At 40.2% G+C, this 24,859-nt stretch overlaps 1 protein-coding gene across 6 annotated transcripts in view; it reads left to right on the top strand.

The window, feature by feature from the left end:
• COL12A1 (collagen type XII alpha 1 chain) overlaps positions 1–24,859 on the top strand; it is a 104,512-nt gene that overhangs the window by 3,013 nt on the left and 76,640 nt on the right. For 5 of the 6 annotated variants that reach the window (XM_075087101.1, XM_075087100.1, XM_075087097.1 and 2 more), the window contains 12 exons: positions 117–224; positions 7,566–7,682; positions 8,454–8,597; positions 9,510–9,566; positions 10,269–10,532; positions 10,661–10,825; positions 11,265–11,438; positions 12,270–12,560; positions 12,783–13,385; positions 14,770–15,042; positions 17,333–17,605; positions 18,528–18,800. In XM_075087101.1, coding sequence (XP_074943202.1) covers positions 152–224; positions 7,566–7,682; positions 8,454–8,597; positions 9,510–9,566; positions 10,269–10,532; positions 10,661–10,825; positions 11,265–11,438; positions 12,270–12,560; positions 12,783–13,385; positions 14,770–15,042; positions 17,333–17,605; positions 18,528–18,800 — 2,707 coding nt within the window. In that variant the 5' untranslated portion in view covers positions 117–151. The remainder of the gene's footprint in view (positions 1–116; positions 225–7,565; positions 7,683–8,453; positions 8,598–9,509; positions 9,567–10,268; positions 10,533–10,660; positions 10,826–11,264; positions 11,439–12,269; positions 12,561–12,782; positions 13,386–14,769; positions 15,043–17,332; positions 17,606–18,527; positions 18,801–24,859) is intronic. The other variant, XM_075087102.1, reaches the window with a different exon arrangement.

Raw genomic sequence — 24,859 nt, 5'->3', positions numbered from 1 at the left:
CAAAGTGAAATCCACGGTTCGTCTTTTTTATGTTTCATGAATACACCCACGCAATCCTCTAATCCACGCATATCATTTCCTTCTCCTTTCTCCCCCTCCCCTCCCCATCACTGCAGATTCATTCATGTTGTTGTGATCTGAAAGGGCAGAAATGAAGACAGCGCTGTGCTCGGCAGTCGCTGCTCTGTGTGCAGCCACCCTCCTCTCCTCCATCGAGGCTGAAGGTAACCTTCCCCTCCCTGCCCCCGTGTCCCCAGTGCCCTGCTGACCAGCAAACCTCCCAACCAGTCTTGAGCTACTAGCTCTTTCCCTCTCCATTTTTGAGTGTAATTACTTCACCTTCTCTCTTTCTCTCCTTCAGAGAAATGCCTTTCCTTCTTTGCCCAGCTCCTTCTGTGCTCTGTTTCTCCCGGCTAGTCAGCCGGACCATGCCTCCCTCTGTCTGTCTCTCTGGTGTGCTGTCCACACCGCCCCGCAGACAGGATGGGGGCCAGCCAGCGCGGCCGCCCGGGCGCAGTGCCCTGAGGAGCCCGCCACCACTGCCGCCACCAGTGGGCAGCCCGGCATGGCCGGGGCCTGCGGCACTGCCCCGCTGACGGACTGAGAATGGCTGGGCTTTGTGCTCTAGAGTCTCATTTAGTTATGTTGAGAGAGGAAATGAAAAACCCACCACCCAACAAAGTGCTGCTTTGAAATAAAATGCTCCAACAGAGTCTGGCTCTCTGCGCCTGTGTGTTTTGTCCGGGCCAGACCCCTTGCCTTCGTCACACCGGCCTCCCCTGCTCGGCGGGGCGACCCCCGGCTGAGCCCTGGAGTGGCCGGCCCCTCCCTCAGGGACGCATTGGTCTCCATGGTGGGTCTGACCTGGGGGAGACCCTCGGGGAGGTGTCCGCCGCCATGACATACATCTCGAGCACCGCTGAAGGGTGGCTGGGGCTGGGCTAGGCTTTGCTGCAGCGGCTGGTTCCCCAAGTCTCTGGCATGCATGTGGCGCCGTCACTCCCAAAGAGGCCTTTCTTCTTCTCCTCCTCATCCTCCTCATTGGGCCCAGGCCAGTCTCTCTGGAGGTTGAGGTCCCTGTCAGTCTGTGGCAGTGTCCTGCCTCCAGCTGCAGGGATGAAGACCTGGAGAGACCCATCGTGGCTGCTGCACTTGCCACAGTGTGGCTCAAAATGGCCTGGCCCTGGCGCATTTGCCTCCCAGCGGATTAACATCAAGTGTGGGGGCAACCTTCCCTGTTTCTCTCTGTGGGAGCTGCATGGCTTTTGTTGTAGTAACAGTATTTCTGCCAGCAGTGGCTGCCAGGGGAAACAGAGATGTTGAACGTCCTGTGCTGAAATGACTTGATCTGACCTCCAGGACCTGACTCCATCGTAGGGTCAACTGAGCCTCTGGGTGTGAACTCCCTTGGATTTACTGGAAAAAAACAGAAGCCAGCATCTGATAATTCAGTTTTCCCCACTTTCTTCTCTTTTTATATTGAACTGAAACAAATTCTCAAGCCATGGCCTGCTGCAATCTCCTGTATCTGTACCTGGTCACCTTGACTGATGGCTACTGAAAGCACAACATCCGAGATGCCTCTGGGGCATTTGCCGCCCCCCCCCCCCCCCCCCCCCAAGCAGTGCTGCTTGCTTGGGGCACACAGGCATAAAGTAGACTGGCTTTCTGGAAATGGATCACATTCCTGCCCGTAGTACAGCATCTGGTCACCCTAGGAGAGAATCAGCCTGCTGCCTCCCTCTTGCACTGCGTTGTTGTTGGCCGAGGAACCAAAAACGGTCATTTGAAGTCATTTCAGAGTTGCATTTGAAATGCAGGACTGCTGTGCCAGAGAAAGCAGAGAAAGTGCACAGTTTTGGTGGTAGAAGGGAGTGGATGTGTTTGTGTGTTCTTCCCCATCTTAGGAGGGAGCTCACTTGGAGCTGGAGTAATGTTGCTGTTGTCCTGCACCTCTGGTTACGTGTATGGAGTAGGTTATTTAAAAATGTAAGTGAAGGCGTGTTATTTAGTTATAGTGGGGAGAAAACTAGTCATAGCTTGAGTACTGTTAATGAAAACTACAAAAATGTATTTGGAGAAGCACACAGTTATTTTATAGTGGCAAAACTAGGCACATTGCCAGACAAGCTAGCCAAGGTTGTCTAGGTCTCATGTTGAAGGATGCGCCGTTGCTAAGCAAAAGAGTGGACAAAGCCTGATCTGGTGAGTTGTAGAGCACCCCTGGACAGGACTTACGTTACTCTGCATTCAGAAACGTGTATTAAATAAGATGCCTAGTTTACCGTGATCAGGTTTCTAAGAGAAACTGCTCCTAGCTCCAGAGTTTAGAAGTAAGAGCAGAAAACTGTCTTGAGTAGGACTTACAGTGAGAAATAGCGGTGCTGAAAATGGAGTGAGAAATAGTGGTGCTGAAAATGGAAGTTCAAAGCTAGTACCTTGGGACTTGCTGTGGTGGGAATTGCTTTCGTAGAGCTTTTTGCAGTGTGTTTTTTGTTTGCACTATACTGGTCATCCTTCTGCACTGTTTTAATTTTGTGCTCCAGTTTTGCATCATCTTTGAAATTGCATGTTGGATCTTATTTACTTCAGTTCTGGTTTCGTTGTAACTTAAATCCTGTCTGCTGAACTGACTTTCTCCTGTGGACATTTGTTCTTTAGTCTATTTTTCCAATGTTCATATCACTTTGTGGCAAAGTTCTCCCCCCGCCCAGTCAATCCTCTCCCTCTCCCTTCAACCCCCCACCCTTTACCACCCCTTACCCCCCCTGCACTCCCCTCCCCCCCCCCCCCCCCCCCTTTGGCTCTCCCTGTGGTGTTCTGAAGAGATGCAGTTTGAAGTTTGTTTCCCTGAGGTGTTGGTAGACACTTGGTGGGATGAAAAAGTGAGAGGAAGATAAGGGAGAGGGCCATCTGATATGGTAAAAATTGTTGATATGGGGCGGGAAGATGGAATGAAAGCAGAGGGAAGGAAAAGCTTAGTTCTATTTTTCTGCCTTCTTTCAGATTTCATTTTCCAGTCTCCCCTGGGAGTAGATCTGGTGTTTATCTGACACTGCTGTTTGTAGATTCCTAAACCTTCCAGAATGAAACTGGTTCTTCATCAGCATCACAGCTGCTCTGCGAGTTCTTTGTGAGAGCCGTGCTCTGTTGCTGTTGGCAAGGCAGTGAGCTGCAGTAATGGCGTAGAGCTTTTCTACAGAGGTACAGCAACACAGGGGTTTCTAGTTGGACGTTCACTGTAGCAGTAGAGGGGGTAAAATCAACATATAGTCTAAATGCATTCATGGCATTTCACTGGGGAAGTTTTTTGTCTACCCTGGACAAGGAAGCAAATCTGTTGTCATGCTTGGCATTTTCGCTCTTTTCTTTTTAGTGAAATTCTTCTTATTTTGCCACCCTTCTGATGTCTCTCTCGACTTAAACTTCTTGTGCGTGATGCTATATTTTATGCTTTAAGTTGTTTCTTACCTTTTTAGTCTAGCACTGCAGTACTTCAGTGCATTCCATGTGCGTCCTCGTGTCAAAATTTCTTTCTGTCACAGTAGTTTTTTCCATCTGTGATCACAAAAAGCCGGGGGAAATCTACATCCTTTCGCTAGATAAGAAATTTTTTCATTATTTTAGTCATAGTTAAACCAACTAGATTAGTATGCAAATAACCTGTTAGTTATAATCTCAAGGTAATGCTGTGATGATGTCATGGCTTGTGTAGTGTGTTGTGTTTCCTAACACAGTGGGATTTTTGAAAAGCACAGGAAAGAAATGAGGAAATTATAGTGGAGTGCTAAATATAGTGAGTCTTCTCCAGTGATGAAATTCCAGATTTTGTTTCACATAGGGATTGTGAATGGCAGCTACTTCCAAGTAATAGGAGTTTTAAGTCTGGTACTAGATTTAAATTCCTTGATCTTCTGATTATGTTTTACTTCTGTCTTGGTAAGACATTCATTGGGATCTTTCAGCAGCCACGTTGTGTTATCTGTAAAAAGCTGTAGACTTTTTAATGTTACGTTTGTATTACCTGTTAAGTAATACAAGCTAGTATAAGACATACTTAGCATGAGGAAGATGCCTTGTGCTATATTTTTTGTTCCAGAAAATATACTATTATTATACATGTATATAACACAAGGAGTGGCAATGTTTTGTGGTGGTTTTTTTTTTGTTTGTTTTGTTTTTTTTTGTTTTTTTAATGGTGCATAAGATAGGATAGCCAGTTGAGAAATTTATCATATCATAGTTCTAAGAGTAATGGAAATTAATGCTGTGTCAACATTATTGTCATACAGCAAGATATTTTTTTACTATGCTGGAAACCTGTAGGGGAGCCATACATTTCCGTGCATCGGCAGTGGAATCACTATATTAAGGCAATGCTATAATACAGTCACATGTAACGATCATGATCCTGTGCCTTGGCAGGTCAGTGAGAGGTCTGGCATGGATTTTGATGGACACAGGATCAGACTGATCAGCACTGGCACCACACTGTAAGCAGATATGGAACTTCACTTACAGAAGTAGCCGACATCAAGACTGCTTGCTTGAGTAAAGCTGTGCTCACACATAAGCCTTTATAGAGTGGAGTTTTAAGGTTTGTCCCTGTAATGGGACAAACTCTCACCACAACCAGGGGAATTTTGTTCCTCATTCCATATTGCAGATGTCTTATTTTTCCACTGGTGAATTCCCTTCTGGAAGAAGAATTTTAATAAGCTGGAGTAACAGATGGCCTGTTTGATTATTGCAATAAGGTTTTTATCATCTAAACATTTTGCGGTACTTCACAGCAACTTACTGCTCTCTGGCATATGACCATGGCTTCACGTGGGTGAAATCTGACTCACCTGAAGGTCTCTGGAGGTTTTGGATGTTCTGTTTGAGTATCAAAAGCTCACAGGTCATCCAGAAGACATTTTGATGACACTGGATCCAAACTGGCTTTTTTTCCACTCGGCCGAGGTTCCTTTTTGGATTTAAATGGGAAAAGCATTCAGTGCTTTGGTTTGATAAGACAGCCATAGGTTGAGAATGAATAGATTTAAACTGCAGCAAGGAAGACTAGGGTTAGGTGTTGGGAACAACTTTACAATGATAAAGGGAGTGAGGCTTTGGAGTATTCTCTGTGGGAAGCTGGCAGTCTTGCCAACAGTGGAGGTCTCTAAGAATGATCTGAGCAAACATGTCAGGAATGACATGGAGTGGCTGATCATGTCTTGGCTGTGGGATGGATGAGGGGACTTTCTGAGGTCCCCTGCAACGCTGTTGTTCTAAAAGGCTGTGAACACCTGGACGAACGCATACATCATTTATGTATCGATGCACTATTCTTGTTACCTGTCAAGATCCACATCTGAATTTTCATAAAACGGATTAAAATCCTTTAAAATGTTAAAGACTTTTCCTCACAGTCAGTTTTTTCAGTTTATCTGGAATCCGGTCATTTGGATATCAACAAGTTGGGCTGCTGCTGTCCTTCAGCAGTTAAAGCCTAAAGTCTCTGCTGCAACATGCCAATTTACTTGCAAGGTTGGTGGCGCTATTTTTTCCATGTACTGAATTTTTTTTAAAAGCATGCTCAGGTCAGTTGTCTCTGCCTTTGCATTAAATTTGTCCTGAGCCATTGCTACTGAAACAATATTTTATAATGATATTCTTATCCCCTAAATGTATTTTACTATTAACACGCGTTGCATGATTTTGATACTAAGTAACTACCTTGCTGTCTCTAGCATTGTGATATTCATAAACTGAATGATGAATAAACTGTGCATGCAGGTTAATGGTCTAATCTCACTGCCTGTGTATGGGCGATAGGAAAAATAACATTTACTTCAGTACTAGTGTATCTGTTGTATCAGTATTACAAAGCCATATTATCCTATGGTTGTAAATGACAGTAAATTAGAGGGAAAAAAATGCCTATGCAATTGGTTTTCAGTTTTTTTGAGCGCAATATTACTTATTGCAATTGGACAGTGTCTTTTCATAACTATATATTCTAGCATTTATTTCTTTTTCAGCTCTTTAAATTATGTTCAAAAGTGAAACAAAATCTGACGTATGATGGAGATCTTCCAAGAAAGAGAGAAGATCTGTCTATTAAAAATGCCTGCAAAACAGTCTCATGGTAGTTAAGGAAAGTATGGCTGAATCTAATCTTACTTTGTAGAACTATTTAAACAATAATATATAATACACCTACCATGCACTGACAGTGAGTCAGTAAAATACTGCATGAATAAGCATGACAATTTTACAAAGAGAATATCATTATAAAATATTTATGAAACGTCTTTGTGTAATAAACGTTGTACATGGAGGCTTTTGTCCATCGTGGGAAGCTAAAAAAATAATAATCAACATTTCATTTACATATGCATGATGCTGCAAAATAGCGTATGTAAACTATTTCTTTCTGTACTGTTCAGTTACTTCTGTCATCAGCTCCTACAAGTTTTATTTGCAGTCGTTTGTTCAGATCACTGGTGCCCTCTTTGCTGTTTTCTATAAATTCTGTAAAATAAATGTCCATAAATATACTTTGATGTTGTCTTTTCATAATTAACCATTGTGTTGTTTGGAACCATACTGGCATTTTATGTTAAAATGCCACTACTAGTATGGGTACACCTGCTGCAAAGGGAACATGAAAACAATAGTTTACACCTTTGAAATTGTACAGCAATCTGGTGTAAACAGGTAGAATCTCATTTTTGTGAACTTTCGCATTAGCTCAAATATTTCAGCAAATTGCAACCATTACTAACCCCATTTATTATCCCCTTAGTTCCTGAATCCTTTGCAGCCACATGCAAAGTATGTCATTTTAGTGGCTTCTAGGAACAAAGGGGTGGAGCTCTCTATATTTAGAAACAAAATGATGCATCAGTATATTATTATTACTGATATACATTTTACATGTATATTCGTTTCTAGACCCTAACAGAAATTGTTTTCCTGAACATTAAATGTCCAGTCTTTTCCTGTATTCTTTAAAATATTTTTTCTCTGCCAAGTTTCTAGATTCAGTGAAATTGATAAGAAATATGACTATGCAGAGACTATATTCAAAAGCTGATAAATTCTTTGATGTCTAGTTAAGAAGAGTACTGTGTTCTCAATGTCCTAAATGATCTCATGATATTGTAAGCAGGTTGTGATTTGGCATGCTTGTACGGATTGCACCCAGCATGTAAAACAATTTCCTTTAATTGTTATGTGAAATGTTTGCATATGTGGTGATTATCTGTGAACTCATTGTACATGTATCCAAACGTGTTTTCTATTGTGCTTGATTTTGCTGGCCATTCTTGAATGTCTTGGCAACTCAAGAAACATATGTTCTGTGCTGTCTTCTGTAATGCGTATACTCTTTGATGTTGTGTCATATTTTGTCAGCTTTCATTTTACTCTTTTTCCAACAACATATCTTTATATTTGTTGGAAACAAATTTATGCAAAGACAATTTTAGTCAGCTTTGCTCAACATAATTTTGTTTATTCACTTGCCAAAGCTTGTTCAAACTTTTAAACATCCACCTGGTATAAATCTTTTGCAGTTAATCCACCGTCAGACTTGAATTTTACAATTATAGATGAACATAATGTTCAAATGTCATGGAAAAGGCCACCAGATGCAATAGTGGGTTACAGGATAACTGTGGTTCCAACAAACGGTGAGTTCTGTAAAATTTTCTTATGTCATTACAGTTTTGGGATACTTGGGTTTATTTTCACTTGTATCTAAGTTAGGTATGAGAGTAGCTATTAACATTTTTCTGAAGTTTGTGATCAAGACTGGGTAGCAGCAAAGGGCGTTCGGGAAGGAGCAGAGATTGTTCCAAGTTAGAGTTATTCTTACCATAGTGTTTACCTTTGGGGACTGACTGCAAGTAATAATTTTTGGATGCCTTTCCTTTGCAAGGAGCAAAAAGGAGGTAGAATCATCACTCTGTTCCTCTTCTGTGCTTTCACCTTAAAGCTAGGGAATTGTATTGTACTTCATTCAAATACCTCTCCCAGGGGAAATATTGCGCATGTTAGGTACTGAAGCAGTGACATCATATAACCGCCTGATAACGGCTGTGTAAGACACCCAGTACTCTATTTCACTGTGAGACATAATCAATGTAAAAGTGATATTGAATCAGAACTGGACCATGATTTGTCAGATGATAGTACATTTTGTATGTGCACTTTAAGTTTCAGTCCTGGAATTTACTAAACATTTCAGTAATTTTGTTCGCTATTCAAAACAGGTTAGCTTGAAGTTTCATGTTTCAAAATCTGTACTTCAGTAAAAAGGAAACTGTATTGTTCTAAAATTATAAATTGATTTTAGATAGATTGTTCTCTGTTACATTTTCTTCTTTTTTCTTTATGATCAAATTGTCATTGATATTACTGGATTTAAAGGCTGCATTAACTGTTTTATATATTCATTGCAGATGGGCCTACTAAAGAATTTACTCTTTCACCTAGCACTACCCAAACTATCTTATCAGATCTTATACCTGATATAGAGTATGTTGTATCGATAGCTTCATATGATGAAAGAGAGGAGAGTCTACCTGTTTTTGGCCAACTGACAAGTAAGTACCTGTAATACAATTAGAAAACCAAGTAACATAAATGAGTGGTCGTTCACAAAACGTGGCTCTGTTCCAGTTCCTCAACAAAATTGCCACATACCTAAACTCTCATCAGATGTAGCTGTCTGAACAGCCTTTTTCCATTAAGCATAATTCCTAGTAGAAGCAGAGATAATTTGCAACCGCTAAGAAGAGGCTGACATAGATACATAATGTCTGACAACCCCTATAGAATTCTTTGCAGGAATTTACTGCTTCTTTTGAGCTAAACCTAATTCTCATAAACTGCATCTGCTGAAGTCAAGGGGATGACTCTCATAGACCTCAGTAATGAATCTGACCAGCTTCCTCTGTGTGTGTGTGTGTGTGAAAAAGCTAACTACCTTCATCAAACAATAAAATGTGACACAATGTATTTATATGCATAACAAAACATGGAACTTAATTTTTTTATAATTCATATTTAATAAATAAATAACTCGTAAAATAAATTCAATTAAATACAAATGTTAAGCACAGCAGACTATCTTCTATGACGCATTTGATCACATATGTCAGGCTTCCCAAACAACCACAAGAAAATTACTTATGACGTTCTCCTCTATGTGTTAGAGAGGGCTAATATTTCATTGGCATTTCATCCAGGGATGCTGCAGTTAACTTTCAGGAAGTTACTGTACAAGATGTACAAATACAGAGGATTCTTAATTATTTGCATTTTCTGTATTTTGTATTGCCCTGAATGCTATGGTATCAAATTTGTAATGTAGGTGATGTAGTCATAACTTTCATTTATGTTTTCATGTTCTGAGGCTTGTCAGGTTTGTATCTCTAATTCCCTACATGCTTTTATTTGATGTTAACAAATTTAACCTGATTTCCTCCATTAATTCTATGTTGTGCTTTGTGCAGTTCAGACAGGTGGTCCAGGGATACCAGAGGAAAAGAAGGTTGAGGCTCAATTACAAAGTAAGGTGTTTTGTCTTGCAACTTATCTGACATTTTAGAGATAAGTCACATCTACCTCTAGGGCCCCGTAAAGTTAAACTGTGTTCCTGTGTTACCTAGCAATATAGTTAAATTGTAAAATTGTCCAGAGTTAAGAAAACTTGGGAAGGGACTGGGGTGGAAGGAATATATAGCCGCATTGAAAGAATAAGGTGCAAAGTTGGTACTGGAACTAGGGGTTTCATGGAACAAATCTGAGCAAGTCCATGAGTCTCTTAGTCCTATTAGCAAAAGACATTGTGCTGTGGCTAAAAAGCATTGCAGAATAACCTGTGCAGTTGTTATGAAGAGATAAAAATGCAAAGCAGAAGCAGTAACAAAATGGAATGTTCCCATAACATCAAACTTGCAAGAAGCTGTACATGTGAGTTTTCATCTGCTGTGGCATAACAGATTGTGGAATAACATGAGAGGTGTCTCAAAACTGAGTATCTAGGTAATAGTTCCCTTTTGGTAATGGCAGCTAGAAGGCTCATATGGGTGTTCGCTTGTGTGAATAATGCTTCCCCAAGTAAGATATTCCAGAGAAGAATATCAATCTGTTAAACATCTGTTTGTTTTGGCTTTTACCTACTAAGCTTCTGTCAGACATTTCTCACTGATTTTTAAGAATTCAATTACTCATCTTCTAACAGATTATATTTTTGTGTGTGTGTGTTCCAGGATGCTCCATAAGTGCAATGACAGATTTAGTTTTCCTGGTAGATGGTTCATGGAGTGTAGGGAGAAATAACTTTGGATATATTCTGGACTTCATGGTTGCCCTTGTATCAGCATTTGACATAGGAGAAGAAAAGACGAGAGTTGGAGTTGTTCAGTACAGTTCAGATACAAGAACAGAGTTCAATTTAAATCAGTATTTCAGAAGAAGTGATCTTATTGATGCAATTAAAAGGATACCTTACAAAGGTGGCAACACAATGACAGGTACAGATTTCCCACATATGTTTTTATTCAATATTTCATTTTATAATTCAAATTTGCTTTAAATTCTAGTTCATTCAAGTTCATTCAAGCCTTATGAATTCAAGCGTAACAACTTGGGGTGTTTTTAGGTGAGGCTATTGATTACCTGGTTCAAAACACCTTCACTGAGTCTGCTGGAGCAAGAAAAGGCTTTCCCAAAGTAGCAATTGTCATTACGGATGGAAAAGCTCAAGATGAAGTTGAAATTCCTGCAAGAGAGCTTCGCAACATAGGAGTTGAAGTTTTTTCTTTGGGTAAGTTGAGTTTTTCTAATGATTTAGAGATTAACATTACTAAAGAAGTAAGTTTTATGTTTTACAGATTCTGTGTTTCAAGAATTTTGCTATGTGTATGCCTTGAAATGGGTTGTTTGCACCCTCCAGAGTGGAACATACCAGTTGTATTAATTTAATAGTAATTCTGTAGCTCCTACATGGAGATTAAGATGACTGACAAGCATAGTTTCGACCTTGCCCTTACTGAAGACACCACATTATTTTCTTAGGTTGAAAATGGAGTATGTCGCCTCATTGCATTAATCATTATTTTGTAGTTTGATTACTGATAATGGCAGAAGGCAGAACTGAATTAAGCTTGACTTTACACCAGAATGTTCTGATACTTTATGAATACATTCACAGCTGCCTGTATTTTATGGCCACTTAACACAGTCCTGTCTATTGCAACTTCTAGGAATCAAAGCAGCAGATGCAAAGGAACTCAAGCTAATTGCATCTCAGCCTTCACTGAAGCATGTGTTCAATGTGGCTAATTTTGATGGAATTGTGGATATACAGAATGAAATTATCTTGCAAGTGTGTTCTGGAGTTGATGAACAACTGGGTGAACTGGTTAGTGGAGAAGAAGGTGAGATACTTTATATAAATGTATTTATGGACTTCAGTTTATTGTGATGCATACTTAAGGGGCTAGCCCTACTTCCGTTGCTTTGTTTCTGGAGTTTGATCTATTGCCTCATTTAGCAAGTGTGGAAAACAGGTCTCAGATTTCAGCATTTGAATGCAGGAGAACAGAACATGTGACACAGTAGATTGAGAGTAGCTCCATTATTCCTTAGTTTCAAGGGTAACACAATGATGTACAGTTATCAAAGTCTCATACAGTCAGTTTGGGCACAGGCATCATTTCCAAGGAAAAAATGTTCTAAAGGGAAAAAAACCTGCTTGATGAAAGGGCAGAAGACATAATAGATTAAGAACCAAGAAATGAAAACTGGAGAATGCTGAGAAAACACAGACGCCAAGCTGTATCATTGCAGCTTTCTGGCCCTGTATGATTCAAACTAACTAGTTATTCTTTGACCGAAATGGCAGCAGAGATGACTCTGCTATCATAGTGCTCTGCTCAGGTCTGCATTTGTTCACGCTCTCTGCAGTGTTTCTGTGGGTGTAGCTTTTGCTTCGCATTGAAACAGTATTAAAACAAGGCAGCATTTTCCCTGGAACATCTACTACACTCAGGGGACCACAAATGCAGTGTTCATATTTCTACCCTCTCACTGATGCCCCATTTGGACTGTCCTGTAATTCACTTGTGTTTATTTATGCTAAAAAAAGAAAGTGTTTTTTAGTAAAGATTAAGCAAAGATAACCAAATTTATTCCAGAAATAAAAATGTGCAAGAAAATATGTTTATAACTATAATTAATATTTTGGGTTTGCTTTTGATTTCTTTCAGTGGTGGAGCCTCCTTCAAATCTGGTAGCCACTCAGATCTCCTCAAAATCTGTTAGGATCACTTGGGATCCATCAACAAGCCAAATAACTGGTTATCGGCTGCAGTTCATTCCAATGATACCTGGTGGAAAACAACATGTACTGAGTGTGGGTCCTCAGACTACTGCTCTGAATGTTAAAGATCTCTCTCCAGACACTGAGTACCAAATTAATGTTTATGCAATGAAAGGACTGACCCCCAGTGAGCCAATAACGATAATGGAAAAAACACAACAAGTAAAAGTTCAAGTGGGTGAGTTAGGAGCTACTGTTGTTTTTACGTGGTAGCTTTTTGTTGTTTTAAACCTCTGATGCTTGTTTTAATATCATACCTTTATTATTTATGAGAAGCAGCTTTACGTAGAGTGGTTTATTTCCTTTATATGTAACTGGGTATGATACATGAACTGCAGATGCAGTTGTCATGCTGTGGCTATTGAATATCTGTTTATGGCATAAATCTTTTTCTTTACAGAATGCTCACGTGGTGTGGATGTAAAAGCTGATGTTGTGTTTTTAGTGGATGGTTCCTACAGCATTGGTATCGCCAATTTTGTTAAAGTAAGAGCCTTTTTGGAAGTGTTAGTTAAAAGCTTTGAGATATCGCCTCGAAAAGTACAGATTAGTCTTGTCCAGTACAGCAGAGATCCCCATATGGAGTTTTCTTTGAACAGATACAACAGAGTGGAAGACATAATTCAGGCTATTAACACCTTCCCCTACAGAGGTGGATCTACCAACACAGGCAAAGCGATGACATATGTGAGGGAGAAAGTATTTGTTACCAGCAAAGGATCAAGACCAAATGTGCCAAGAGTCATGATTCTTATTACTGATGGAAAATCATCAGATGCTTTTAAAGAACCTGCAATAAAGCTGAGGGATGCAGATGTAGAAATATTTGCAGTTGGTGTGAAGGACGCTGTGCGTACAGAGTTAGAAGCAATTGCATCACCTCCTGCTGAAACCCACGTTTACACAGTAGAAGATTTTGATGCTTTTCAAAGAATATCATTTGAACTTACACAGTCTGTCTGCCTACGGATTGAGCAGGAACTGGCTGCTATAAGGAAAAAATGTAAGTAACTATTATTACTTAGAGAAATGTAGAAAATGCAATGAAAAAAGATCTGAACCAATGTTTTCTGCTTGTAGTTACCTAAAGAATTAGTATTGATGAAATTGTCCATACAAATGATAATTTTAATAACTGGGGATTTGGTTCTTATTTTCAAACATATTAAAAGCAATGAGGGAAATTAACACCAAGAGAAATGGAGATGAAAAAATTATTGGAGAAATAATTTTTTTCCCCTCCTCTCCTAAGTACCTAGAAAGTTATTAAAGTGTGTGTCTATCTGGGATGACCTAGTGGAGTCCTCTGCTTTTACACTCAATGTCGAGTGCAACGGTTGCTTACTAGGGCCATTCTTCTTTAGCTGTCCAAAATGAGGTAGCCAGTCTAAGCTTGTCTCTCAGAATTTCAAAGGCAATGGAGCAATGCTGACGCTTCCACAGAGTGACTTGATTAACTTTTAGGGTAGAATGAATGGCTCTCTGAAAGGAGCTTAGACAAGAAAATTTCAGACAGCAGATGCTAGGTGATATCAATCTCAATCCAACTGTAAAGACTGAAATGAAGTAGCACATGAAAGTCTTCACATGCATCCAAATTTGGTGAGCTTGGATAATGTTTAATATTTAAAAGATTTCTAAGTGACCAACTTTTGTTCAGCTAAAGTTGCTTATGATTAGTTGCACCCTCAGTGTTCCTATCTATGTTTAGTAGAACACTAATGTTGAATAGTCCTCAGTATTGAAAACCCCACTCTCTTTAAAAATAAGCCTTTTGTTTCAGGATAGCTTTGAGGAACAAACCAGCAAAGCAGTCTTTGTTTTAGAGGGCTCAAGCAGTCTTAACATCCCCACTGTTAGGCTGACTAGGCCAACCAAAACAAGCCCAGGATGTCAGGTTTGTGTTTGTGCCTCATGTCAAGTTCCTTGTTTCCCCTTTGACTCCATTTCTGAAAAAAATACTGGGATTTATTTTGTCCTGTTTCTAATCTAGATCTGCAAAAACCCAAGGATTCTTAGTTCCCACTGAGGGCATAATGTTATTCATGGGACATATGAAAGAGGGTACCCAACTTGGTTATCAAATTCTAACTTAAGTTTTCATAAGTACATTTTTTCAGATGGACTATTCTCATTTGATCTAGAAATCACTGAGTTGGTGCTTCTACTCATTGTCATATGATTTGAGACAATCTAGATATGATCTTCATGACATTTGATAGCTATAAGCAAGTATAGAAAACAAATATTGTTGCATGTGCAACAAAATATCTCTTCCATTAGAGTAAATCAAGCTATTGAGGGACATTTTTCATTTACTTTAGAGGCTTTGTGCTAAAAATATTCTAGCAAGTATGCCTCACCTGTACGTTTTTATTTCCATACAGCTTATGTACCTGCAAAGAATATGGTCTTTTCTGATGTAACATCTGACAGTTTCAAAGTGAGCTGGTCTCCAGCTGGATCTGAGGTTTTGTCCTATCTCATTAAATATAAGGTAGCAGTCGGTGGAGATGAATTCATTGTTTCAGTACCAGCTTCAAGTACTAGCTCAGTTCTTACCAACTTGCTACCTGAAACTACTTACGCAGTCAGTGTGATTTCTGAATATGAAGATGGTGATGGCCCTCCCTTGGATGGAGAGGAAACCACTTTAGAAGGTAGGCTTCCCATTATTCTCAGACAGGGAAGAGTCATATGTTCAAATAAGAATTTGCTTAATTCAGTGAATGGGTGTATGTGGAACAGCCAGCTAAGGCTGAGAAGCTGTACTGCTATGCTGGATGAGAATAAACATGATTGTCTCTCAATGCATTTAGTAAAGATATAAAATTCCAATAACAGACCAACATTAAATTGTTAAGATTGGGTTTTATTTCCCCTGAAACTTGGATGGACTCTGTGTTTCTCTGCAGTGGCCTATTTTCAAATGAAGTTTTGTGTTGTCAGTAATAAATTCCTTGGCATGTATTAATCTTAATGTACACTTAAGTTAAAGTAGATGATAGTTGTAGGTGGCTTCCAGCTGAACTATTCTATTCCATTAAATAATTATGACTCTGATGCAGGAATGCATGTTGACTTTAATATATTTAATTAGCAGCTGTGTCTACATCTAACTTACATTAATAGAAATTCTGGCTTATGCACCATAGGCTTAAAGGGGGCTGTGTTTTTGGTCAGCTGTTTCTCATCAGAACTTCATGGGTCTGATCCAGTAGCTCTTACTGATTCAAAACTTCCATTGATGTCAGCATGAGTTTATGTGATCAATGGCTGTAAATTTAAGCATGGCAGCTGTACTTTTTCTTTATGGAGTTGCCATGATGCATTTCCACTGATTTAAAGGAGAAGGATGACAGTAAATTTGATTTTCTATTCCAGTAGTTGAATACTCAGTCTAGTCTAAATCATACTTTTTTAAACATTGCTCCACTCTTTTTCATTATTCCATGCTGTCATTTGTGACCTTTGGTGATGTCAATGGTTCCAAGGGAGCAAAAGGAACAGCATGGAAATTCGTTAATTGGTCTTTCCTTTTAGGATTGATAGAAATACACTTTTATAAAATAGTTTAGTTTGGATGTTAAGTTTGGAAGATACAGGTTTTGCTGTTGGTGTGCATATTTCCATGATTGTACCAGTCAGAATATTTTGGCCACACATAACTTTCCCTTAGGAAAACAGACAAGCTCTTGGCTGATAGAACATGTAGCTTGTGATTGTAAAGGACAGGGGAAGGAATAGCTTTAATAAAAACAATCAGTATTCCCACGTTGTAACTGATACTACCTTGAATAATTGTTAGCATCCTGACCTGACGAAAATCCCAACATGTCTGAAAAGACAGAGTTCTGCAATCATGTAAACATCAGCAGCTCTCTATGCAGATCTAACTAACAATTTGGGCCAGCAGCTTTCTTGGCAGCTAACTTTGGTTTCAGGTTTTTTAAAGAATTTGAGACTGATTATTGTGTTTCTGATTAGTAGGAAACAAGTTAGTTTCTTTAAAGATGGGATTATTAATTGCTGCACTCTTAACAGATCTGTAATTTAACACTGAAGAGCAATGCTTTTGGCATATAAATGTCCAGCTGGATTATAATTTAGTCAATAAACAATAAAAAACAGAACTTTTTTGTCTGAATGACAATGCTATGTACTGCTAGGCAACTTGCAGTACAGTAGATCTTAATGTATGTTGGAAGAGTCAAGTCCTTCTTTGGTGTGCCCACTTTGATCTTATGAAATGACCTGAGGTGCTACACCTTTTGTCAATGAGCGGGCTAGGTTAAATGATTCACCACAATTTTTCCTTAATTTCTCAGAGAACAAGCTATTTCTTGTTTTTGACTTTGGGACTTAATTCAGAAGCCTTTTTTAAACCTTAGATGCAACGCACATTGCAATGAATATATTTTTTGTTGTGAAAATTTAACTTAAAGTAATAGAATTGTTTTGGTGATTTTCCCCTGTTGCATTTACTTTGGTCATTCCTTTAAAACAGGAGAGGTGCCTGTGTGTAGTTAGGTGTATCTGACAACTCTCTGTAAATGGAGGTGGTGCAGAAGCAAATGGCCACAGCAAAGAAACCTGTATGATTTGTTTTGTTACGGAATTTCCCCACTATGCCCAAAAATCCCTTACACAGTTTAGTTCTGTTACCGCTAAACACAGTGAGACTGTCGTAAGTTTCCAAAGCAGTTGAATAAACTGTGATTAATGTACTTTTGGGGACAACTTTGTTACACTGCTGATTGTAACCCTGGCCCTAAATTTTCAGAAAAGACTAATGGTTTTTGTACTTTAAAGCAATGGCAGGGCACTATAAGCTCTTGTTTTGGTAAACTGGATGAGCTAAAAGCGTGGTTGAAATGATTTAGCTTCAGATACTACTTGATTAAAAGTAAGTATTTACAAATTCTATATGTTTTTTTTTTTTTTTTGTAGTTAAAGGTGCTCCTCGAAACTTAAGGATAACAGATGAAACTACTGATAGCTTTGTAGTTGGCTGGAGTCCAGCTCCGGGAAATGTCCTGCGGTACAGGCTTGTATATAGACCACTTACGGGAGGAGAAAGGAGACAAGTGACTGTGTCAGCAAATGATAGATCAACTATTCTGCAGGACTTGATCCAAGATACAAGATATGAAGTGTCTGTTATTCCTGAGTATCAGTCTGGGCCTGGAAATTCACTGAATGGATATGCAAAAACTGATGAAGGTACGTGATCAATGCTGTGAATGTAGTAAGCTTGAGGAGAAATCCTGCATGCTGACATATTCGTACTGAAAAGAGAATAACCCATATTGGCTATATGTGTTATCCCAGATGAACAGGAAATTATAAAATTGCTTTAGCCTAGTTGAGAGGTAATTTAAGACAATATAATTCATCAAAATAGTAGTATTTAATTTTAAAATATAGTATATTGAACTGGCAACACCTAAATGGCAAGGTAACTTGGGTGAAGAATCTACCTATACGTTTAATTTATTGTCCTTCTGATTCTTCATATTGTCAATGACATAAATTATATTTCTTTTCAGCAAATTCATCTTCTGTTTGCACTTTATTCTAAATGGCTAGCAAGGAATGAATGAAACATTTAAATTACTAAGTTATCACTGTAGCTTTAGCATGATCCTTTAACAGATATCATGTCTTATTAAAAAAAATCCGAAGAGTACAGGGGCATTATGAATGTTCTGGTCACTGGTGAAACTCCACTGAGATTTTAAATGTTAGAAACCAGAAAAACTATCATCAAACAAACTCTGTAGGAAACCATAATGTGTTTATTTCATATTTCATTGGTGATCTTTGACTTGATTCTGCAGACAGCGACTTCAAGAACCTGAGCATATATTCAGGTGCTAATATGTATAAGTGTTCCAGGATCGAGGCTGTAGCTTTAATAGAAAAAAATAGGGGCAAAAACATTTTATTGGCCATTTTTGCCTAAGGAGGGTGGGGATGGAATTGTACAGTCCTGACTGCAGTAAAGATATACTGTAGCAGTGTTAGTACAGAATATTCAGGAATTATTTTTTCAGCATTAAGTCCTATGTTGTGGTAACCTGAAAAATAAACCAAGAGATGAAGCTTGCTTCAACTTGTTTTCATCATCTTTTGACATGTGCAGTCCGAGGAAATCCAAGAAATTTGAGAGTTTCTGATGCTACAACGTCAACAATGAAGCTATCTTGGAGTGCTGCTCCTGGCAAAGTGCAGCAGTACTTTATAACATACACTCCAGTTGCAGGAGGTGAAACTAAGGAAGTGACTGTGAAAGGTGACACTACCTCAAAAGTGCTGAAGGGCTTAGACCAAGCCACTAGGTACGCATTGACTGTGTCTGCCTTGTATGCCTCTGGAGCAGGAGAGGCCCTTTCTGGAGAGGGAGAGACACTTGAAGGTAATTATTTATTGTTTCTATACAGTCATTCATTTATTTGATTGATGTTTAAGTTTAAGGTGTCTTAAAGTGTACTGTCTTCCTGAGTTTTCTGTAAAAGTAAATATGTGATTGAAAAATAAGCATAAGGACATTCTTCTACTTTACAGGGATTTTCCAAACCTACTGTCTATCAGAGAAAAAAGTGGGGTCAAATCACTGGTTGTGGAGGGGACTCTGGGTCTCTTGAAAAAGGCATTGCCAGGAGCATCAACGAAAACTGTCTGTACTTCCACACCAGCCTCAGTGAAATATTTTGTATTATAAAACTCAACTTCTGTGCAATTTTAGTGGCAGACTGTTCTTAATGTATCTCATCCATTTGAAAATTTGCAGGTTTTCTACTGTACTGAGACTGAAAGATGTTCAGGGACCATTTTTACATTAGAGAAGCAACATCTAGTCAAGGCATAGGAATAATGAATCATATCCTGCTTTTAACTAATAGGAGTAAGAAACTGGAGCTGAGCATTAACAGAATGCTGGCAAAAGTGTAAGTTGAAGCCAAAGACTTTCTTATAAGGAGGGGAAGCTGCTCTTGCTCTGCCTTTGAGTGGAGAATTTCCCAGACATCTCTGTGAGGGTTCTCAGTGTCATCTGTTAATTGTCAGAGGATAGGGAAAGCTCCCTCCTAGGCCATGAAAGGAAGCGTGACTGTGCTCTGTGCTGGCCAGGTATGTATTGCTAAAGTCTGGCACCACAGCTGTGTAGGCACAACACTTGAAACCATCTTACAGATGAATTATATGGAATTAAAACTCATCCATTGACGCTAATGGAGTTATAGTAGGGATATACTTGGCTCTCAGTTTCTCCATCAGTCTGTCTTTTTGTTTATGACATAGGTTAGGAAACAAACCAGAAAACCTACTTTAAATAGGAAACTGTAAAAAAACCCCCATCAGTTCCAATGATTCACCAATGTGCTGAATTCATCCCACTAAAATTTAAGCACTTATTGGAACAGTGCAGTTTGCAGCTTGGACATTGTAGGATTCTTCTGTGATTGATGAAGAAAGGCAGATACTTCCAGAAAGCAGGTAGTCCATCTGAGATTTCATTTTTCCTTGAAAGGAAGTTTCTCTGTCCATTGACTATAGAAGGAACCACTGAGAGCTAGGCACCAACCCTGTGCCTGCCCCACTACCTAAGTCTCAGACAGTGATCCAATCATAGAATCACAGAATTATAGAATCATAGAATGGTTTAGGTTGGAAAAGACCTTTAAGATCATCAAGTCCAACTGTTAACCCAGCACTGCCAAGTCCACTGCTAAACCATGTCCCTAAGCACCACATCTACATGTCTTTTCAATACCTCCAGGGATGGTGACTCAACCACTTCTCTGGGCAGCCTGTTCCAATGCTTGACAACCCTTCTGGTGAAGAAATTTTTCCTAATCCAATCTAACCCTCTCTTGGTGCAACCTGAGGCCATTTCCTCTTGTCATATTGCTTGTTACTTGGGAGAAGAGACCAACACCCACCTCGCTACAACCTCCTTTCAGGTAGTTGTAGGGAGTGATAAGGTCTCCCCTCAGCCTCCTTTTCTCCAGGGTAAACAACCCCAGTTCCCTCAGCTGCTCCTCATAAGACTTGTGGTCTAGACCCTTCACCAGCTTCATTCCCCTTCTCTGGACAAAATCCAGCACCTCAATGGTTTTCTTGTAGTTAGGGCCCCAAAACTGAACACAGTATTTGAGGTGTGGCCTCACCAGTGCCGAGTACTGGGGCACGATCACTTCCCTAGTCCTGCTGGCCACACTAGTCCTGATACAGCGTTCTTGGCCACCTGGGCACACTGCTGGCTCATGTTCAGCCAGCTGTCAACCAGCACCCCCAGGTCCTTTTCCATCAGGCAGCTTTCCAGCCACTCTTCCCCAAGCCTGTAGCTTTGTATGGGGTTGTTGTGACCCAAGTGCAGGACCTGGCACTTAGACTTGTTGAAGCTCCTACAGTTGGCCTCAGCCCATCGATCCAGCCTGTCCAGGTCCCTCTATAGAGCCTTCCTACCCTCAAGCAGATCATCACTCCTGCCCAACTGGGTGTCATCTGCAAACTTACTGAGGGTGCACTTGATCCCCTTGTCCAGATCATTGATAAAGATATTAATCAGAACCGGTCCCAGTATTGAGCCCTGGGGAACACCAGTTGTGACTGTCCGCTAATGGGGTTTAACTCCATTCACCAGAACCCTTTGGGCCCAGCCACCCAGCTAGCTTTTTACCCAGTGAAGAGTATACCTGTCCAAGCCATAAGCAGACAGTTTCTCCAGGAGAATGCCATGGGAAACGGCGTCAAAGGCTTTACTAATGTCTAGGTAGACAAAATCCACAGCCTTTCCCTCATTCACTAGGCAGGTCACCTGGTCATAGAAGGAGATGAGGTTAGTCAAGCAGGACCTGCCTTTCATGAAGCCAGGCTGAATGGGCCTGATCCCCTGGGTGTCCTGCGCTTGCCTCGTAAGTGCACTCAGGATGAACTGCTCCATAATCTTTCCCTGGTACTGAGGTCAGGCTGACAGGCCTGTAGTTTCCTGGATCCTCCTTCTGGCCCTTCTTGAAGATGGGTGTCACATTTGCTAACCTCCAGTCAACTTGGACCTCCCCTGTTAGCCAGAGCTGGTGATAAAGGATTTAGAGTGACTTGCTGAGTGCTTCCACCAGCTCCCTCAGTACCCTTGGGTGGATCCCATCTGGCCCCATAGACTTGTGTATGTCTAGGTCGCATAGCAGGTTGCTGACCATTTCCCCTTGGATTAAGGGACCTTCATTCTGCTCCCTGTCCCTGTCTTCCAGCTCAGGGGCCTGGGTACCCAAAGAACAACTGGTCTTACTATTAAAGACTGAAGCAAAGAAGGCATTAGGTACCTCAGCCTTTCCCTCATCCTTTCTCACTATGTTTTCCCCTGCATCCAGTAAAGGATGGAGATTCTCCTCAGCCCTCCTTTTATTGCTAAAGTATTTCTAGAAACATTTTTTCATTGTCTTTTATGGCAGTAGGCAGATTAAGTTCTAGTTGGGCTTTGACTGTTCCAATTTTCTCCCTGTGTAACCTCACAACATCCTTGTAGTCCTCCTGAATTGCCTGCCCCTTCTTCCAAAGGTCATAATCTCTGCTTTTTTTCCTGAATTCCAGCCAAAGCTCTTTGTTCAGCCAGGTTGATCTTCTTCCCTGCCAGCTTATCTTTTGGCACGTGGGGACAGCCTGCTCTTGTGCCTTTGTGATTTTCTTCTTGAAGAATGTCCAGCCTTCCTGGACCCCATTGCCCTTCAGGACTGCCTCCCGAGGGACTTTGTCAACCAGTCTTCTAAACAGGCCAAAGTCTGCCCTCCGGAAGTCCAAGGGAGCAGCTCTGCTGACTCCCTCCTTACTTCTCCAAGAACGAAAAACTATCATTTTGTGATCACTGTGCCCAAGACAGCCTCCAACCATCACATCACCCACAAGTCCTTCTCTGTTTGCAAAAAAGCAGGTCAAGCGGGGTCTTTCCCTAGTTGGCTCCTTCACCAGTTATGTGAAGAAGTTATCTTCCACACACTCCAGGAACCTCCTAGACTGTTTCCTCTCTGCTGTATTGTATTTCTAGCAGACCTCTGGTAAGTTGAAGTCCCCCATGAGAACAAGGGCTAGTGATTGTGAGACAGTGATCTGAGACAGAGATCGTGAGATAGTGATCCCAGCTGCTTATATGATATTTCCTCTGCCTCTTCATCCTGGTTGGGCGGTTTGCAACAGTCTCCCACCATGATACCTGTCTTGTTGGCCTTCCCCCTGACTCTTACCCATAAATATTCAACCCTGTCTTCACCATCAATAAGCTCTAGACAATCAAAAAATCCCTAACGTACATGGCTACTCCACTGCCTCTCCTTTCTTGCCTATCCCTTTTGAAGAGTTATAGCCATCCATTGCAGCACTCCAGTTGTGCGAGTCATCCCACCACATGTCTGTGATGGCAACTATATCCACCTACTTACACTGAGACAGTGTGCAGCTGTCAGAGAATTGGGCACCTTGCAATTTGTGCAGAAAATTCCCTAACTCCCTTGCCCCACGTAAGATCCAAATTACTCCTTTTGTAAGAGAAAAGAACCTGTCTCCTGCCCAGAACACTGCTGAGATCTAGGTAAAGGAGAAGAGGTAGCTGGATTTTGCTCATATACTCCAGAAAAGCCAGAGATGATCAGGAATTAATGAATTTTTCTGTTGGTGGTGGTGCTGCCACTTTCTTTTGTATGGTATTCTACTAGGTCTAACACCTTTTTGAGGGAAGAGTGAGTGTGGAGATGTAGGCCTTACTCAGTCTGGGAGAGTCTGAATGCACGTTGCCACATCCCAGCATGTTTACAAGGCTGCAGTGTATGCTGGGCAAGAGTGTCCTTCACTCTTTCCTTTGAACATGAGCCACTGTACATCCAGGAATGCAAATTTCACTCTCAGAACAAGAGCAGGCTGGATCCCAAGTGGACAGAGGAACCTGACACGCCTGCTTTTTTCTCTGTGCTGTCAGTGGATAGAGGAACACCTTGGTTTTTCCTTTGCAAATCTTGAGAGGCCTCTGTCTCTCTGTTAAAGAGACTGAATATAGGGAGATGCATCAAATTTTCATGAAGGTTTGACCAAGTTAACTGTTTACATTTGGTGGAAAGGTTTTCATCCAGTATCTTTGTAGTAAACCTGTGAGAGACCCTTTATTAACATGGAGGTCCGGAGAGATCAAGTCTGTTTCAAATTCATAAAATAAGCGTAGCTTTTTACCCTATCATAAAACTTGAGCAATAGGTAAGTCTTTTAAGGCACTGCCTAGAGCTTCAGTTAAAACACATTCTAAACAGAGAGAGCAGTGAATGAAATACAGCAGAATAGAAAAGACAGTCATCAGAAAACCAGAATTCAGTCTCAGGTAGAGACTGTCTTGTCCTTTCAGTGCTCCCTCCTCCCCAGGAAGGCTCTGATTCTGATTTGGACTTTTTGCAGTGGTAAATAGTCAATAAGAAGAAAAACATTCTAAAAATTGGTTAAGGAATCAAAGAATTTAAGAGGATAGTTGGTTATAGCTCAGGAATGGGTTTATATGCAACCAGATGGCGATTAAGATGGATGTTGCACTTCAAAGGACACAAGAGCATTCTTGTAAGAGGTTTTACTCTAAGCAACTGAATTAAAACTTTATGTAAAAAAATTTCTGTGACAGATTTTGTCTTGGGATAAATATGAATAAATGAGCATCCTGTCACTTAACTGAATTACTTTTTATTCAGTTCCTCAGCTGGGAGAAAACCAAATTAAAAATTACTTTTACCATTTTGACAGGTATAGCTTTGTGACTGAAATGCATATCCTTTGAAGAGTCAGCTGGATTTGAAAATCCTATCAGGGTGCACTCCAGAAAACATTACTTTTCATATTAAAGCTGTCTATTAAATTTTTCTTGGTTAGATAAAATGTTAGTAAGAGCATAAACAGATGTCAGTCATTACTGGGTGATCAAAGGTAAAGAATAGAATACAAATTTCTCTTTGCATGACAGCAGAGGCCTAAATAATGATGTTTCCTCATGGAACATCCACTGTGTATTTTGGTAATCAGCATATCTGCAGTTTCATGGGGTAATAAAAATACTTGAATTAGGCCAAAACTCTCTGGACATGGTCCATAGACATTTTAAAAGACTCCCTGACTAATAGCATGAAAGGTTCTCAGAGTATCTGTTGGAGTACATATAAGAATATTTCACTGTATGGCACTGTCTTACCTCATTGAAGGATAAAAAGACAAAACTTTTAAGGAAAACCAGACAATTAAGAATTAAAGGGTTGCACTTTTGGAGCTGAAAGGTAACATTCAAACTTCAAAGCTTAGTATAGAAGCTTACTTGAAAAAAAAGAAGTCATGCTGCCTGTGAAGCTAAAATAAATATGGTTGGACTCAGCTGAAAAGTTACACAGGTCAGTGGAGTGAATACTTGACTAACTATTAGCTGAAATAACTTGTCTGACTGAGGCTGGGAACGGGACA

The sequence above is a fragment of the Phalacrocorax aristotelis genome, chromosome 3 (assembly GCF_949628215.1).
Source record: "Phalacrocorax aristotelis chromosome 3, bGulAri2.1, whole genome shotgun sequence".
Lineage (NCBI taxonomy): Eukaryota > Metazoa > Chordata > Aves > Suliformes > Phalacrocoracidae > Phalacrocorax > Phalacrocorax aristotelis.
This window is presented reverse-complemented; position numbering and strand designations above follow the sequence as displayed.